Below are 18,969 nucleotides of genomic sequence, written 5' to 3'. Positions count from 1 at the left end.
TCAATTTTTAGTGAATTTGAAGTTTAATTACAAATTTCCTTAATACGTATAAGGACATAAATAAGACAAATAAAGAAAAGGACTTTCCTATTTAATATGTGTGTACTTCAATTCAAAAACTAATTTAGAATACACCAGATAACCACTTATCCTTTAAACAATGAAATAATTATCAAAATCGGTATACAAATTGAAAATTAACGAACTAATACATCGTAGCGTGCCTTTAATTTTGTCCAGCCGCGCGCCGCAGTAGCATTTTTCGAATGCGCGTAGTTATTAATAATTTAATATCTTCCAAACTATTGATCAGAATTACATAGTTTAAAGGCTAATGTAATCTGCATTTAATACTCTAGCCATCAAACATATTTATTTGGATAAGGATTCATATCGAATATAATATAATAGCGCCGTAAGCTTACGACGCTGTTTTTCGTGTGCAATTTAATCGAAGTTTGTTCATAATAACATGGTTTTTGTGAGACATCCATAGATGATAGATATATGCCACCTGAGACTTTTATTTAGCAAATTTAAGGATCTATAATTACTCGATACATCATTTTAATGTAGGTCATATAGTTTGACCTACGTAAGCCCAGAAAGCAAATTTGTGCTATTCATTGTAACGCGATGTAGCATTTTTCGTTTCCGCGTAATTTTATTCTTACGATATCTCCTAAACTATTAGACAGAATGATATAGTTTCAATTGCAAATATAATCTACATTTAATTCTCTTGATAATGAACATATTTATTTACATAAGGGTTAATACTGAACTTGAATAATAGCGTCGGAAAAAGGGCATGAATTTAATTAATGTTTCTAAAGAAAAAAATGGTTATTGTGAGAAAACTATAAAAGATAGATATATGCTATCGCGGACTTTTATTTAGCACATTTAAAGAGCTACAATTCGCCATACATCATTTTTATGTAGGTCCTATAGTTTAGCCTACGTAAGCGCTGAAAGCAAAAATGTCCCTAATTTCCGCAACAAATTTTGAAGCTATATTCAAAATCTACTAGTCTTCTAGTTATTTTAAAAAAAAAAACAAAAAAATGGGACCCACCTGCAAGCACTTCCTTTCGATTAAAATAATTTTTATCAAAATCGGACCACCAGGGGCCGAGTTTCGCGGTAACACACATAAAAAAAAAAAAAAAAAAAAATACAGTCGAATTGATAACCTCCTTCTTTTTGAAGTCGGCTAAAAAATTACAGAATGATTATCATGGCGTATGAAACTCCAAAGAGAGAAGTATTCGAATGACAACTCCTTCCAAACCCTAAAATCCAGACATTTAAATATATCGAAGGTCACAATGAAATTGTCATTAAAAAAAAGTTTATCCATCATAATCAAATACTCATATTCATTGAAGTGGTGTGTCTACTTATGTTATAAATCTATACATAAACCTATTGTTGTTCACAAACGTTGTATTTGAAATATGACGCCGTCACATAAATAGACGCGGATATATGTGCAAAAGCCTTTGCCACCAACCACAAGAGTGGTTATGTTGATACAAAGATAAAAAGCGGTGGATTTAAAAGAACCACAACGTTAAAAATTTCCAACATTTCAATCTTATACCGTGAATATTTCCAAAATTTCATGAAACCCGTTAGCTTCTTTAATAGAAATAACCTGGGCAAGTGACAGTTAATAAATTAAGATAACACTATCATAGTTCCAACACAGTAGTTTTATAATTGTATCATAATTACTTTGAAGGCTATTATCGATATCCGCTATCCGGTGGTAGCCGCGATTATCTGTGATAGCAAGTGCGTCAGTGGAGCGTTACGTTTTCACACGAGGGCAGAATAGCGGCAGAGCAGTGTTACTATTTGAACGTATACTTACTGTATGAACAGAATACTGTCTCAGTATGCGAAGTCAAACAATAGCAGTACTGCAATGCCTCACTGCTCTGTCATCGTCTAAAAAGCATTACGCACCACACAATCAAACCGGTCGACAACGGACACGGATACCTTCACCGAGGGATATGTGCGATACAGTACTACAGTATTGGGTCAAGTATCATTAATATTATGAATAGTAATAAAAAATCAATTAACCCGAATATCTGTATACATATGACAGTACGGAGAAGAACATGAATAGAATAGCCCCTCACAGATAACGACAAGCAGTTCAAAAGGTCAAAATAATTGCCAGTAGCGTCTTTTTTATTTCGTAAGGTATAGTAAATATTTCTATTTTTCTCACAGAACGAGGATGATCTTTTTTATACGACAACCTGATTTCGCCGAAATACCGAAGCGACCGCTGCCCATAGACATCCGCAACAGCAGATATTCCTTTGTCTTTGATTCTTCCTTCATCAAACCCACTTGACCTTCCCCTTCTTTCCTTATAAGAAAAATTAGGGAAGGGAAAAAGGAGTAAAATTAGGGCCTCCAGAACGCACATTCGTCAAACGAAACGCGGCATTACTTCCACTTGACGATTGTCTTCTGTGTAGTATTGCACCGGGAAGGCCATTCGTAGTTGTTCCTGGCGTCTACCACTGTTAGAAATAGTGAAAGTTTGAGAATATAAGATAAAAAAAATTGCAAAACCACGTAAGAAAATAATTGAATGGTATACTAAAGGTAAGCATACATAAAGGGCAACGGATAAGAAAATATAAAAACAGATAAGGGATTTATATCAACACAAAACAAGTGTAACAACTACTTCGACGAAATATGATAACATATCACTAACATATCACTGACAAGATAATCTGAACGCAGACTAAAATATCTTGATATATCCAAAAGTAGCTGAAATATAAACAGTTCAGAAAATACGACTGTAAAGAAACAGATTACCATTGTGATTTCGTAATCAGTATGACCAACACCGTAATCCCAGCGACAAGGTGTCATAACTTACCAAGGGACTTACCTTACACTAAGTAATTTAGCTCTATTTCGAAGAGTTCAATTTAAATGATACCAACATTTCCAATAAAGTAATAACCATACAAGGAATTCTTTAAAAATTTCAATATAATGATAGGTTTGTCAAAATTTATAGAAGGATTGATTCAATCAAGAATAAGAATCAAGACTAAAATAACCGCAGTGGCAGCCCTACTATTTCTATCTATCTACACATGTATCTTATCTTCCTAACAAACCATACGGCACAAGATTGCAAAGCCTACATCGATCGAAACTAGAATGTCACCGACATTTAAACAAGTTGTATAGGAACGGCCTACAAACACGAGTGTAGTAGGGCTGACAACATTAAGAAACGAACACAAACACTGGCAACGAATAAAAAACAAACCAACGTCAACTGTTGATTTTTAGCGGACGTACGACGTCATCTAGTGAATTGTTTCACGCAATCCACACTCATCTCGAAAATTTAATTTCAAACTCGTGCGCCCGGATATGCAAACATATTGCAAACCGAAGAAGTTGCAGCCCTAGGCACTGAGCGCCCTGCTAGAATAGAAATTTTGCAGCAATTACGTCGGATTGATCGGCGTGTTAACAAGGTATCAACTGTAAGTTTTAGATTAGACAATTAGTAATTTTTGAATTACGTTAATATGATGGTTTTGTTAAAAAATGTTTTTATTTTGACCAGTTTTCACAAATTCTTAATAAAGGCAGCTCCAAAAATAAAGCTAGATCTTTGTTGATATCAACAAAGAGTACACATATACTCTGCTTTATTAAAATTTACCGTTTTATTTCTTCTATAACAGTACAGGAAATAACTGACATTATTTTTCCATTTGCCTACGATAGTGGAATAATAGAAATATAAGTACAAACGCAGAAATATAATATCTTTATCCTTTGTCGCTAATTAGATAGTTTTATAATATTTTTCGGTTATTATCTATACATGCTTCTACATGCCTCACCAAACGACAAAGTCAATAAACAAACCCCCTTCAACCCATTTTCGCACAATCTGTGCGTTCTTATACAGTTTTCAATTTTGCAAGTGTATAAATTCAAATAATTACGAAATTAATTACTTCACCGTTCCCTAAACATTAAGATAGCACAAATACATTTCCCAAATCATTTAACGCGCTTTTACGCAAGCTTTAATCAATTAGTAGCGCTCTAATTTTCGTAACACTGCCTTTATACGCTTAATCCTACACGCGACTTTTTTAATTCAAACTTGTCATGCGATGATAAAAAGTGAAAACAAAGTTTCACTCTATCATAACTCGCATTGTTTTACAATCTATATAAATATATAATGATTTCCATTGTTCACGTGTTATAGAGGAATCGCTCAACCAATTTTGACATATTGAAAGAACTCGCCATTTGGAATAAGCTATTTTTGTAGCGAAAAGAAAAATAGAAAATCTAAAAAATAATCACACGAACCAGCTAATATTAATACAGAGGGCCTAGCATGAAAATTTGAGATAAAGTATTTGTAACGTCATTGATAAAATTTGTATTAGATTTGTACAAATACATATGTCAATTAGATCGATCGAAAACGCATATCGAAATTTTTCGTAATAGATCCTCCGATAAGGAAGTACAGTGATCGTGAGGCTTTATATGAACATTATTATAGCATTATTATTGTTTAACTTGATCACCATAATATAAAAACTAAATAGAATTACACAGCAGTTGGGTTTCAGTGTACAAAACATTATATCGTCCCCTTCATTTCCTTTGAAAAAAGTGAGATGTCAATATGTTTTATACGGATGTTACGCTAGTGGAAACCCGCCGTACAGCTGTTCACATATCTCGTGACTTTATTTAAATTATAATCAAGTTCATCGCGTTTATGTCTATGTGTTCGTGCCCGGTGTCGTCCGGGTTAATTTAAATGTTGCACGTTAAAAAAAATTGGCCTAGTACTTCTGGTCTATTTAGATATCAACTAGTGAAAGTATTATAATGAACGGTTCAGTAATTTCATAAAGAAACAATTTTTTTTCTTATGATTGATAAGCTTAATCCTACATGACCAGAGAAATGTTAACAGAAAATTTGTTAATAGGTACTAGTAGTTGCTCGCGACTTCGTCCGCGCGGAATTAGAAAAAATCTAGTAATAAATATAGCGTATGTCACACGGGGATAGTGTAGTTCCCAGTGATTTTTTCAAATCGGTATGGTAGTATCGGAGCTATATAACACTAGTAGTATATATATTGCTTTTTAGGTATTGCATGTGATACAGAAATAGTTTTAACATAAGATGCTTTAGCGCTTTACCTCAGGTGAGATTCATTGATATCGTAAATAAATAAAGAAAAAACTTTTTTCGAAAAATAAATTAACTAAAAAAAATGTCGAGTAAAATTGTATCGAATACCTTTAAGGAACAATTATGAGGCGAATTAACTGTATCGTCTAGTTTCTTGAACATGTCGACCGCAAAAAGGCACTTTCGATCCGCTTTTGCCGCAGGTCCACTTTTTATGTTATCACTTTTAGTTCAGTGTCTGACGTGAACGCGCTCACAATTTTTCCGGTTTCTAAACTATTAGACTTTGATTCGGTTCGGATTTTGACTATGACTATGAAAATGATTAAAAAAAAAAGTCTTTCTACAATTACACGTACAAAAATCCAAAAGATATTTCATAAGAACGTCTAGAAACTTTTTATCCAACATAATTAAAAGCGAAAGTAACATATAACAATTATGTTCTATTAAAAACCAGTATCTTAAAATATGGCACTAGCTGTCGCCCGCGATTCCGTCCGCACGAAATAAAAAAAACATAATAAGTAGCCTATGTGTTTCCAGACTATGGTATTGAGATCTGTTGAGCCGTTCTGGAGATACCCTCAAACAAACATACATCTATCAATTGATCAATTTGTCTATAGTAAATGTTTGCTAGGTTGTTACAGCATGTTACTGAGTATTATTTCATTTAATTACACAAATAATATGAGCCTTTCTAACTAACAATACGAATGGTGAGTTGCTGATACAATTCGGAGAATATACAGTTTGCACTGAAAAACATTGTTACAATAGTTAACAACCTACTTGAACACTTCTATTTCCGGAGCGGAAAAACGCAGGATGACTTCAGAATTTTCCAGGAATGAATGAAGAAAAATAACAAATGACGAAAAGGTGTCTATTCCGATTTTAGTAACGTAGGTACTCGAAACAAATACACGTATTGCAATCTCCATCTTTATTAAAAAAAAAAAGTAATGGATGACAATAAATTTTTGAAGATGATGTGGAAACCACAGCTTATGACATGACGGCAAAAGGAAATTAAAAAGCAAATGAAAAAGCTTTGTAATCGTGATGAGTTGCTGTTAGTCCGGTTTTAATACTTAAAATGAGAATTTATTTTAAAAGTATGTTTTTATTAAGAAAGTAAATGCCATGTCATTTAATTTCGCAAACAGAGACGATGTTTACAATTTTTTCACATGTATAACAGCAATCGCGTAATGGTTTAAGGTAGGAGTTTCGAATTCTTAAGGTGTTGGGTTTAAATCCTACGTAGATGTTGTTTATATAGACACAATCAATGCAATAAAACCGCAGAGGTCTATAAATGTACACTGCCACTGTACTACCAGATTAATCGGATTTGTTTACTTCAAATAAAGCCGGGTAATTCTTAAATAATGTTTACAATAGTGGAAGATTCCTTAAGGCTGTATCTCAGAAAATTTAATAATAAAAACACACTGTTTAAAACAAAGTAAATTCTACTCCGAACTGATTAGAATGTATGTTGTATTACAACATCGCAGAAGTATAATTATCGAGCTTGCGACGCTTACAGTATATAATAATGTTGTAAACTTCATGTAACATAATTGCATATAAAATATATGTCGCGTATAGGCACGCTATTTCTTAATATTACAGTATTACCAACATAACAACTCTCAGGAAACTAAGCTATATATTATTGTACAGTTCGCAAGTCTGTCTGTAACAACATTTATTACATCTTTCTGAAAGTATCTTATAACCAGATAATAATTTGCAATGCAACCTGCAATGATTACTGGTTTTCATAAAAATTACGGTAATAAAATCTAGTAGAGTGTCTTTTCTTGTAGAACCTTAGGTCGTTACTGTTGGAAACGCCGACAAGGACAGATTATTTACCTGTGCGAGCTAATTTCAGTTGTGATTTTATATATTTTTTCCTTTTCGTCTAACATTATAAATGCGAATGTTTAGTTGAAGGGATGGATAAATTTTTGTTAGAAAATATATCCTGAATACCTGAACGGATCTCGCTCAAATTTGGCATAGATGTAGAACATAGTATGGAAGAACACATAGACTACTGATTAAGTTTTTTTTTTTTTTTCCGCGCGGACGGCGACAGCTAGTAGTACATAAAGTGAAATGATATTAATACACATAGATCATGTTGTAGTTTGAGTTCTCAATACAATTATAAACGGTTCTTTCCCACCAATGCGTGGAATGTAAACAACGACAGGATGGAGACTGTTACGTCTGAACGAATTAAACAAATACAAGTTATTTAATATTATTATTATGTCTGGTATTAACTCTATGCCCTCGTCTGTTTTACAGTTTTGTATTTAAAACACACCAAGTCAAATAAAACTCTATACTGAAACGTGTAAAATATTTTTTTGGTAAAAATCTGTGGCTTCTTTTTGCATTTTTATAATACGCTTGATTTCTTCTTTTGCAGCTACGTGACGCCCACTGCTGGGCATAGGCCTCCTCCAAAAATCGCCACTATGATCGGTCCTGTGCTACCCACATTACTCCCGCAACCTTGGCCAGATCGTTGATCCATCTTGCGGGAGGCCTGTCCACGCAGCGTCTACCTGTCCGTGGCCGCCATTTACAGACCGTTCATGTAAAATTCAAATCCTAATCCAGCTAATACAATTAAATAATCAGCAGAAGACCCGCTTTTAGTATTATTATAGTGTATCTTTTTCCCCATTGTTATCGCACAGCTTGATCCGAGCTAATCCGCGCAAGGTCTCTTTACAGATTAGCTGCTATATTTGAAATTACTGTACGTGTCATAAATTATAGTGGGGACTGTTCACTATGAAATACATATATATTTTTAAGTTAACATTCCAATTTTAATATATACTAGCTTCTGCCCGCGACTCCGTCCGCGCGGAATTAAAAAAACTTAATTTGTAGCTTATGCTTCTAGACTATGTTCTGCATCTGTGCCAAATTTCATCAAGAGCCGTTGAGCCGTTCCGGAGATACCTTCTAATAAACATCCATCCATCCAAACATTAGCATTTATAATATTAGTAAGAAATGATTAATCATTAGGTACCTATACCGTTTACCAATCTAATGTCGATTTCATCAAGATTATAAAATGTCACAGACTCACAGATATTACAAGCGGTGACATTTCTCAACCCACAGGACTAAAAGCGTGTTATATTTTGTATGTAATGATCCAAAGAAGGAATCTTGCGCCCACAAGCATTGCATATTCGATCCATTCCAAGGTTCAGGTCATAAAGGTCTTAATGAAGTAACTTTAGTATTATAAACTTGAATTATAACTTTATATTGACCTATTAGTATATAATTATGTAAATGTAAAGTACGGGCAAGCAGAAAAATACAGGATGTTTGAAAATTCGGTAAAACACGAAAAATGTATTCTAGAGAATGATTTTTAAACTTTAACCTTTACTAAAATGCTCTTGATATTGATATTACATAATTACGAATATGTAATATCAAGAGCAATGACTTCGGAAACTAACGGAATCAAAACATACGAAAAAACAAATAATAATTGTGAAATCTAATTTGTTACCTTTAATAAATTGTAATTACTCTAATTTATTAAGGCACGAGGTGTCTAAAACATTTTGTCTTAAATTGGATGAACGTCTTTAATAAGGCTGGTTATATATAAAACATTTACTTTGCTCCTCTCTACCCCTAATAACTCCATTCGTAATTAGGCCAAAAATATTTTATTATTTCCTAAATATAAATAATTTAGAGCCGTTCAAGGTTTTTTATTGATAATTTTAATTATAGAAAAGAAACACTCTGTATATAGTTTCATTTAAATCACGATTGGTTTGAATGAAAGTAATTGTTCTTATCAGGCATGCACAATCTGCTACGAAGCCATGCCAGTGTTTCATACAATTCCATTCAAATTCAATTCGCAGACCTATACAAATTAAAAAAAGACGATCGCTATTGTTTTATTTATCTTTGTTGCTTTTATAAATTTGATTTAAATGGACTCTGAAAAAAACAGATACGTGTTTATGTTGTAAGCGTGGACTTATGTAAACGGGCAAAAAAAAATTAAAAACAAATAAAAAAATCAAGCTTTACAGATCAACGTTTATTACCGTATAAAGTTGTTTGACTGCTTATATATGTCAAAAGTAAAACGAACACAGTTGTTTAAATTAAAATTTTAGTTGGTACAATGTTTTTACATTATGAAACACATTGGTACTTAATAGATTTTTTGTTAATAAGCAGATTTTGAAATACAAGCGATGGTACTGATGCGACTAACAAACAAAAGCAATGGTCAATAAAAATAGATTGGATATGTTTGTAACTTTTTTAATAATTGCGAATGCGAAAGTTTGTATGTTTGTTACTATGTATCTCCAGAACGGCTATACCTATCTCGTTGCTATAGATATAGAACATAGTCTGGAAGAACATATATTCTACTTGTAAAGTTTTTTTTAAAAACGCGCGAACGGAGTCGCGGTTGACAGCTAGTATGATATAATATACTAATCACAAAACACCAGTCATAAATTACATTAAATACATATGTCTGTGGGCTTGTCACTACGCTATTTTGGCGATTTCAAGTGTTCCACTTCATCGTTTGCCACCTTTTGCTATAAAAAATCTCTTTTAAAAAAAACGAACTTTTTTAAACATAGTATTATTGTTTGTATTTTATTTATTTTAGTTACCAAGCATTTTATACTATTTTAATATATTCTATTTAAATGATAGATCAAATATTGCCGTCTTCGCCTGCCATTTACATTATGTGTTAACTCAAAGACTAAACACACGTAGACAAAGATAGATCTAACGGTTAACACATTGTTAACATGTTTAAAAATCATGTCGTGATACATTAATTATAGGATTCAATAAAATCAATCTATTTATATCATAAACATACAAATGACACACAAAACGTGCTGATCGATCGTGTATATTAATTTGGACTTACTAGAGTAGGAACCTTTAAATACGTCATCGGTCGTACCTATATAAATATCAGATAAGGCGACTATAACTATAGGTGCCAACAATTGCCATATACATAACCAGTGAAACCAGCGGAAACATTTTATATAGTGTGTATTGATGCATTGAAAACTTCATAATCTTAGATGTAACACATTTCAACTTGAAACTATCAATTTATCATACTTATCACGGCGACAAGTCGATAAGAAAATCCTATAAGATTTTATCTATTAGACCACAAACGATATTGACTGAAGTAAATCGCATTTGTAGCATAAAAACTCGGTCAAGTTAGTATTTTCTCTCTTTAAAACTAAACTTTCGACACAACTAACTTGTATCTTTTGCGGTAATTTTGCGACAATATAGTTTGTTACATTGCATCTTACAAAGATATAGCACGGACAAAAACAATAGAAAAACGGTAACTGATGAGTTTTTAATTAATACATTTCAGAGACCGTGACCAATTAGTTGTTTAGAAATTAAACAATACCTGCTGGAAACAGAGAACTTAACGACCACGAGTACTCTTACAGAAAAAAGGTGATTTAGAATACGAAGCTATTTTAACTTTTTTTATTTTATTTTTGGCTATAAGATTTCAACAATCTTTAACACGACATTGAAGCACTTAACTTATTCCCGCTAAAATCAAAAGAGGTTTTTTTATAGGAGAAGAGGGCAAACGAGCAACTGACCGAAATTTGAGATCCAAAAACAATTCGGAATTGAGAATACAACATTGGAATGCAGCGCATTGAGAGAAAGTGTTCTAAAAGTGTTTGCAAGCCGTTAAAGTATGAATCATTTTTCTTACTTATGTAATTTTAAATAACATGCAACAAATTTATTTGACATTTAAATAAAGCAATATTGTGTGCTACTTCTGTTATCTTAATTGAAAAGAAATTAAAAGTGGATATCAAGTCTAAGAATATAAAACATTGTTCTGTGTTACATCGAAACTATTATTTTGTTTAGGATCTTCCATAAATGATGAATCATAGAACACATAATCAGATTACCTCATAATTATTATATTAACTAGCTGTCGCCCACGATTCCGTCCGCGCGGAATTAAACAAAAACTTAGTAGCCTATGTGTTCTACCAGGCTATGTTTTACATCTAAATCAAATTTCAGGAAGATCCATGCAATCGTTTTGAGGACACCTTCCAACAAACATCCATCCCTTCAAACATTCACATTTATAATATTAGTAAGATTTCTTAATATCAATATTATTTTAAAATTTTGACTTTCATATTCAGTATGTAATATAACACAGTTTTACGAGTACGCGTGGTTTTATTTCCGTAGATTTATGTTTGTTCCTAGAAACATATCTTGCAAAGTGGATATTAGCTACGGTTTGCATTACTTCCTTATGACCTCACAGTTTAGCCTTAGCCCGTTTGTATCTAAGCCTATCTAACCTAGATTCTGTTACATGTAATTAAATGAAGTGTGAAATTTCTGTTATATATTTTGTTTCTGTTTCACAAAACTTAAAATTTATGATAATGTTGATGATTTCGATAGCAATATTTTTGTATTTATTAAAATAAAGAACTGTTTTTTATGTTGACAAGACTGGTTTTTTACTGAATCACGAACAATGAATAAAATGTCAAAAAAAGAAAGAAAAATAAATTTATAAAAAGGTTGTATGGTGAACACTGGCCACTCAAACCCGGGGCCGGTGTTGCCGCAACAGATATTACAAAATACAAAATAATGGAATAATTTTGTATTTATTGTACATTATGAAGTAAGCAAAAAAACTTTAGCTTCTACTTTAACTTATCAATCTCATATGAGTGGGTTAAGTTTAGGGAGATGATGATTGTCTACTTGACCATGAATGTCTAAGGAACTTGTACTAAAAACTTACTTTCATCCCTCTCATTGTACTTAAAAAATTGACATAGCTATATGTTTTCGTCAGGTGCTGCAGCATTGGAAACTCGCAGCATTTGCAATTATGAACTATATAAATATATTAGCAAACTATTTGCTTTTACTTAAATAACACCTGATTCATTTACCCAATCTAGAATCGCACCCACGCAAATCAAAGGCCAGAAATGTTAATGCGAGTGGGATTTCAGAAACAAACAAAATCTTACTAAACACTGCGTAGGTTGACTGCAGCATTTATATATATTTATTTATATTTAACTGATTGTATTTGTATATACAAGCTCTATTTTATATTTAGATGGTTTGTTGTAAAGTTATAATTCCTTAAAAAAAAATTACAAACATCTAATGATTTTGGAACGAAGTTCCTTATCGCGCGTTGTGAAAGGGGGCTAGACGGAAAAAATTCTTACGAAAAGTTGTCACGACACTTTTTGCTATAGACCAATGAGCGCTACTTCACCATGGCAACGACGTGACAATATATAACGAAAATTCATAGAAATAAAATGTACTTCTTATTCATAGAATAAACATTGGTTCCTACACTAATTAATTGAAAGGAACTTCGTTCCATCCGGGTGTCCCTTGACACCTCTCAATTTTTTATTTTTTCATATCATATTGTAATGTCATCAGAAGTAAAAGCAAGATTGAACTCAAGTAAACAAATTTAAATATAACTATTCCAAAAAAATTTTACCTTCTAGCAAGATGAAGCCTCTCCTGTGTAGTGAGGTGCTCCACCTGCGCCATCTCTGCCACCAAGTCGGAGTGTTCCATTTTCCTAGAAAGTAATTGAAAATGTTAATATGAACCATCATAATGTAGGCCTTTATCAATCCAATGCTCATAATCCTCTTTTCTGTCACACCACTCTGTCCAATAAAAAAGATAAAAAATAAAACAAAAATCAAAACTGATTAATACTTTGGGAAATAATATTACCATAAGAACACCTTACTTTTAAAAATCAGTGAAGCCTATTATGGTCACATTAAAATAAAAGATGAAAAAAGTAAAAAATCAAAAAGGTCAAGGTATAGAGACAATAACTGTCTACATCCACTATTTAATTAATTCTGTGAAAATCATTCTTATTAAAACCTTTAGTCAATTATCTAAAATCAATCATTAATTTATTAAACTAAAAATATGTTTAAATTAAAAATCTTACAATAAAATTTATATTTGATTTTGCTTATAATGAAAATTATAATCACTGTTTTGATTTTTTTACCACCAAAGATTAGAAAATTAATAACATTTGAACAAGTTTAGTGAAACAGATATCCATATTCCAAACTAACTTTTGCCTCTGACTTTAACACAGAATTAAAAAGAAAGTAAATAGACTAACATCATGACTTGTTTACTCATTTTGAAATTACTGGACAGACAAACATTCATACATCTAAACTAATGCATTTTTAATATTGTTGTCACTGTTTGCACATACTTTACTTGTTCCAAACTAAATTATAAATATTTGCTCTATAGACAATTTTACACTGGACATTTGAATTCTAAAAGATTTCCAGAAAAACACATTTTTTTATATACATGCAAATTAACTGAAAAAATTAAACAGTCTCCACTGGAATTTGATGTTCCTCTATTTACATGTTCAACTAGTATTTAGTTTTAAAGATTGTAAAAAATTTATAGGTATAAATGTGTCAGCTGATATTATTTCTAACTACCCCAAATTGAGACATTAATAACACTAACATATTACATTTAATTTTGAATTAAATATTAAATGTATAAATATTTTTAAGTAATGATTTAATATAATTTAATGTTTAAATTATTAATTAATAAATTTAAATTATTTCTAATTTGAATCCAGTAAGGTGCAAATACATTTTTTAAGCATTTCTTAACATGATACAACAACTTAAGGGTACTTTAAATGATTTAAGTATTACCCATATTTTTTAAACTCACCTTAATCTCTTCTAAATACAATTTTTCTTTTTATTTTTTTTCATGTCCATTTTAATTTATTTATTTGCGACAGAATAAGTTTAAACTACATTTTTATAGTTGTGAATAAATAAGGCTTGAGTGCAGTAATTGATAAATATGAAATGATAAGATAATCATAAAGTACGCTTGATAACCACTAATCGAAGACAAAGTTATATTAACGTCGAATTACTTTCATACATTACAAGCACAGTGTATTGATCCTTTTGTAAACAAAGTGTTAAAACAACTTTATATGCCAAACTTTTCGGATTTAGTAGTCTTGTTTAATAATTTTCATCATAACTTTGCACAAGCTTTAAAACTATATAAAGTTGTTTTTCTATGTCGTTACACATTTAAGTTCCTTTTTTATAATGTTTTATTAAACTTACCGCGATCGTTTATATCTACAATGCAGAAGTATGTTTCATTCTGGTATTGTAACCTTTATCACACATAATATTCACTAACGTCACATTCAACACATAATATAATCGTAGAAATAGACGAGTTTAGACACTTTTAACATAATATTTTACTATATAGAGTCATTTTGTGTTTTTAAAAGAAAATAAACGAAAAGGAAAATCACTTAATACAACAGACATACGGGAGATTGAAAAAGCTACAGACGAAAATACAGTTATTCAAGTAAGACAGATTATACTCCACAATATTTACTGATAACTACTGACAGCTACCAACAACTACCATTGTAAATTCAAGTCTAAACTGTCACTGTCAGACAGCTGTCACGTGACGTCTTTTGTAGCTGTCATGAACTTTCCGTTTTGAAACGCTGTTAACTACATGAACTTGTGTGTATATTTTGTTGTAAGACAATGGTCAATTTTACAAGGGCGATCTGAACGCGTACACTGTTCAATTCAAATGTAGTGCATTCTATTACTTCACTTCATTATATGTGGCAATAACGCAAATAAACCAAGCCGGTACATTCACTTTGTTTACTTCCTTTGGTGAAAAACTTTAAAATAAAAGAGCCATTAGCATGTAATATATTTTATTTCCAAGAAGTTACAGGATCTGTTTATCAACTATAGTACAATTTAATCAATATCAGACCCATAACAATAAAAAAACAATAAACTGCAGTAGTATTATACTCTAGGCACTATTAGTATCAATTGACATAACATTGTTCATGAAAACTTGTCGGTTACATGCAATTTTATTTAGCTATAGATCAAATTTTTACACCTTTTAAAGCTAACAGTTTAAACTAATTCAACCGATTCTACAGTTAAAACGACACAAAAGATACTTACAGAAAATGAGCGAAGCTGACCATTTTATATAGTCTTTGATTTTAAGTAGAGATAAGAAATGTGATGTACAAATCCGTTTATAAAATTAGTATCAAAGGAAGTAATACCTAGTTTTTCGATTGAAAAAAACGAAATATGTAATCTATCCTTGCCTATCATCTGATTATATCACATATACGTCGAGGCAGCCGCATAAAACAAATTAGATTTTGTGAACGTCTCGCTTCTACAATTAAAATATATTTATATTATCGATTACCAACGATGCAAATCTCTTCTCTTTCCATATTATATCATACCAATATGAAAGATTACAAAAATCTTTATAAAATAAAAATCCAACATTATTTACTTATAACGTACAAATTCAAATCAAATTAAAGACTATACTATTGTCAATCGGTGTCTATATCAATTAATTGCCTACATTATAACAAGTGCGTTTCTACACCAATTATTCGTATCATGGAAAGTTATATACAATTATCACAATTACAGTGATTTAAATACGAACATTATAAGATTTAATTTGATTAAAATTTTCAAAATGGTTTAGTATTGGAACTTAAGACTTTGTTTACTAAAATGCAAAATTACAATGCGAAATTACAATCATAGATAGCCTAGCTGGACATTTATTTTTAAATACTTTTACTAGTGAGGATTTTAATTCAACTTCACGCAATTTTCATCTAATATTTAACTAGCTACATTATCCTACATCTTTTTATTATGATACACAGAGGGATACTGTGGGTTTTCATTGAAGAAACAACTGTACAAAACAAATTGTCTTCTTTATCATTCTTTTAGCGATAATAGAGAAAACAATTTTGCGGCATAAAGCTCAAAGAACGTAAAAACTGATCAAGTGCAAGGCTATTAATATTGACAGCTTGAATTTCGCTACCTATATCTATTATTGTACTATATAATTCCTCACATTTTGCTGTGGCTACAGTTAACAAACAGTGCTATCAAGTGATAAAAACTTTTTTCTTCGAACACTTGCTCTAAAGCGTGATTAAACGAAAGCTTTCACTGTCTCATTTACACAAGTGACAATAAATTGCCAATGACAGAAAAATTATTAAATAATAGTCAAAATTAGAATAACTTAGACAACGAGAATTTTAAATTTTTAAGTGATTTTTTTGGCTCTATAAAAATAGTATTATTTTGCACATGGCAATAATAAGAAAAATTAATTGGGTTATTACACTTAATTTATATAGTCTTATTATTATTTTCACATATTGTCATTGGCAACTAGCGCCACTAAATAAAAAAAAAATTATTACATTATTAATTTCATTCATCCATTTCGGCTTACATCTATACAATCTTAATTTAATACAAATACCATACAAAAATACTGTTGACTGTACGCACGATGAGCATCAAAAAACGTAGTTTTATGATAACTGTACCTTTAATATTAGGTCCTTACATATGAAATTGGCGTTTTGTATGGGAGGAACAAAAAGTCGAATATTTTTTCATATAATATATTTAATTAATCACAGTATAAACCATTATTTTCTATGCACTTTTGCCATCTCATAGGTAGTTCATTGATCCCTTTACTAAAAAAAAACAGTCGGACGGGAATCAATAAAATCTTTGAAGGCGATTTGGATTGCCTCATCGGAGTTGAATTTTTTCCCTTGCAAGAAGTTATCCAAATTTCGAAAAAAATGGTAATCTGTTGGAGCAAGGTCCGGGGAGTACGGAGGATGTCTTAGACTTTCCAATTGAAGCTCTTCTAATTTAGTAGCCGTCTGTTGCGCAGTGTGTGGTCTAGCGTTGTCGTGAAGCAGCAGTGGCGTGGAACGATTGACCAGCCTAGATTGTTTAGCCGCTAGCTTTTCCATCATGGTTTGCAATTGCTGACAATAGACATCAGCCGTAATAGTCTGGCCAGATTTGAGAAAACTGTAATGAACAATACCGGCACTAGTCCACCAAACGCTTACAAGTAACTTTTTTGGGGTTAATTTTCGCTTGGGGCAGGATTTGGCTGGCTGGCCAGGATCCAACCATTGCGCTGAGCGCTTCCGATTATCGTAAAGAACCCATTTTTCATCACAGGTAATGATTCGGTTTAAAATACCTTCATTATTGTGCCGGTTTAGTAATGTAACGCAACAGTCGACGCGCGTTTGCCGGTTTGCTTCAGTCAATTCGTGAGGTACCCACCTTTCAAGCTTTTTAATCTTCCCAATTTGCTTCAAGTGAATTAAAACAGTTTTATCACTAACATCGCAGCCTGCAGCTAACTCGGACGTGGTTTGCGATGGATCCGCTTCCACAATAGCCTTCAACTCTTCATTATCAACTTGAGTCTCAGTCCGTCCACGGGGCTTGTTCTGCAGATCGAAATTTCCAGAACGAAAACGTTGGAACCAAAAACGAACTGTGTTTTCTTTTGCAACACGACCGCAATACACATCATTCACCCTTCGAGTCGTTTCCGCAGCACTAGTGCCACGGCGGAACTCGTACTCGTAAATAATGCGATATTTTAAGTTTTCCATTTTGTAAAATGAGTGACGCAAACAGAAAAAAACAGAAGAAAAAAAACAAATGAATGACGGTCATCGAACCACAAATACAAGAGTCTATAGCTGTACAAATTTGAATTTGGAATTCCTTACCAAAGAGGAGAAATTCGTGATTAAAGTGACCAGTACGAAAAACGCCAATTTCATATGTAAGGACCTAATATTAGATCCCAATTTATCTGTCCCATTAACTTTATATTACGAGAGCTCAAATTAATAGAACTGATAGTTAATATTAATAATCATTGTTTAATTTTAACAACGACAAATGAATTGACGCATTAATAATATTTTTAATTTCTATTAATCTTGTGGAACGCCTGAATGGAAGTTTATCCAACCGATTTAGGTGAATATTTATTTATATATTAAAATAAAAGCGTAGAATTTGATTGCTTTTGGGACAGTTAATTCAATTTAAATCATAAGAAATTTTTGAAATTTTTGTTAAAGTTTTCAATATCTGCAAAGCAATCCATAGTTCTCCGTTTATTAATGTTTTATCTATATTTTTTTATTATTATAAATACGCTTACCTATATGTGCGTAAATTATTGAAATGGAATTTTTTTCCAATTTTTAACGCATTTTTATTGATCACTCTAAAATTAACTGAAAATCAATCTGTTTAGGAACACTGAATATTTTTATTAAATTTTCATGGATTTTTTCGTTATTAGTTAAATAAAATGTTGTGAACAAGTTTCACGATATTAAGAAATAAAAAGAGAAAAATCAATTCCGCTAACAAAATTCTTTCCAAATCGTAACTAAATTTAAAGTTACTAAGTAGTAATTTTTATAGGATTAGAAGTTCCTACCTACGTAATGAAATTTAGCTTTTTTACATTTAATATACTAGAATCGTAGATTTAAATAAATTTTGTTTTTCGATGGATAGATTTGAAACCCTTAAATGCTCAATAAAAAATGGTTTTATCAATTTGGGAACATCAGAATATGCAGAT

At 31.6% G+C, this 18,969-nt stretch overlaps 1 protein-coding gene across 2 annotated transcripts in view; it reads right to left on the bottom strand.

Annotated features, from left to right (window-relative positions):
- LOC106719098 (protein phosphatase 1 regulatory subunit 16A) overlaps positions 1-14,709 on the bottom strand; it is a 30,556-nt gene extending 15,847 nt beyond the window's left edge. For both annotated transcript variants that reach the window (XM_045680162.1, XM_045680163.1), the window contains exons 1-2: positions 14,541-14,709; positions 12,878-12,961 (exon numbers count right to left, since the gene is read on the bottom strand). In XM_045680162.1, coding sequence (XP_045536118.1) covers positions 12,878-12,957 — 80 coding nt within the window. In that variant the 5' untranslated portion in view covers positions 12,958-12,961; positions 14,541-14,709. The remainder of the gene's footprint in view (positions 1-12,877; positions 12,962-14,540) is intronic.
- Positions 14,710-18,969: the final 4,260 nt, after the last annotated feature.

This window comes from Papilio machaon, chromosome 12 (genome assembly GCF_912999745.1).
Source record: "Papilio machaon chromosome 12, ilPapMach1.1, whole genome shotgun sequence".
NCBI classification, from domain to species: domain Eukaryota; kingdom Metazoa; phylum Arthropoda; class Insecta; order Lepidoptera; family Papilionidae; genus Papilio; species Papilio machaon.
Note: the sequence above shows the minus strand (reverse complement) of the source record. Positions and strands in the feature narration are given on the sequence as shown.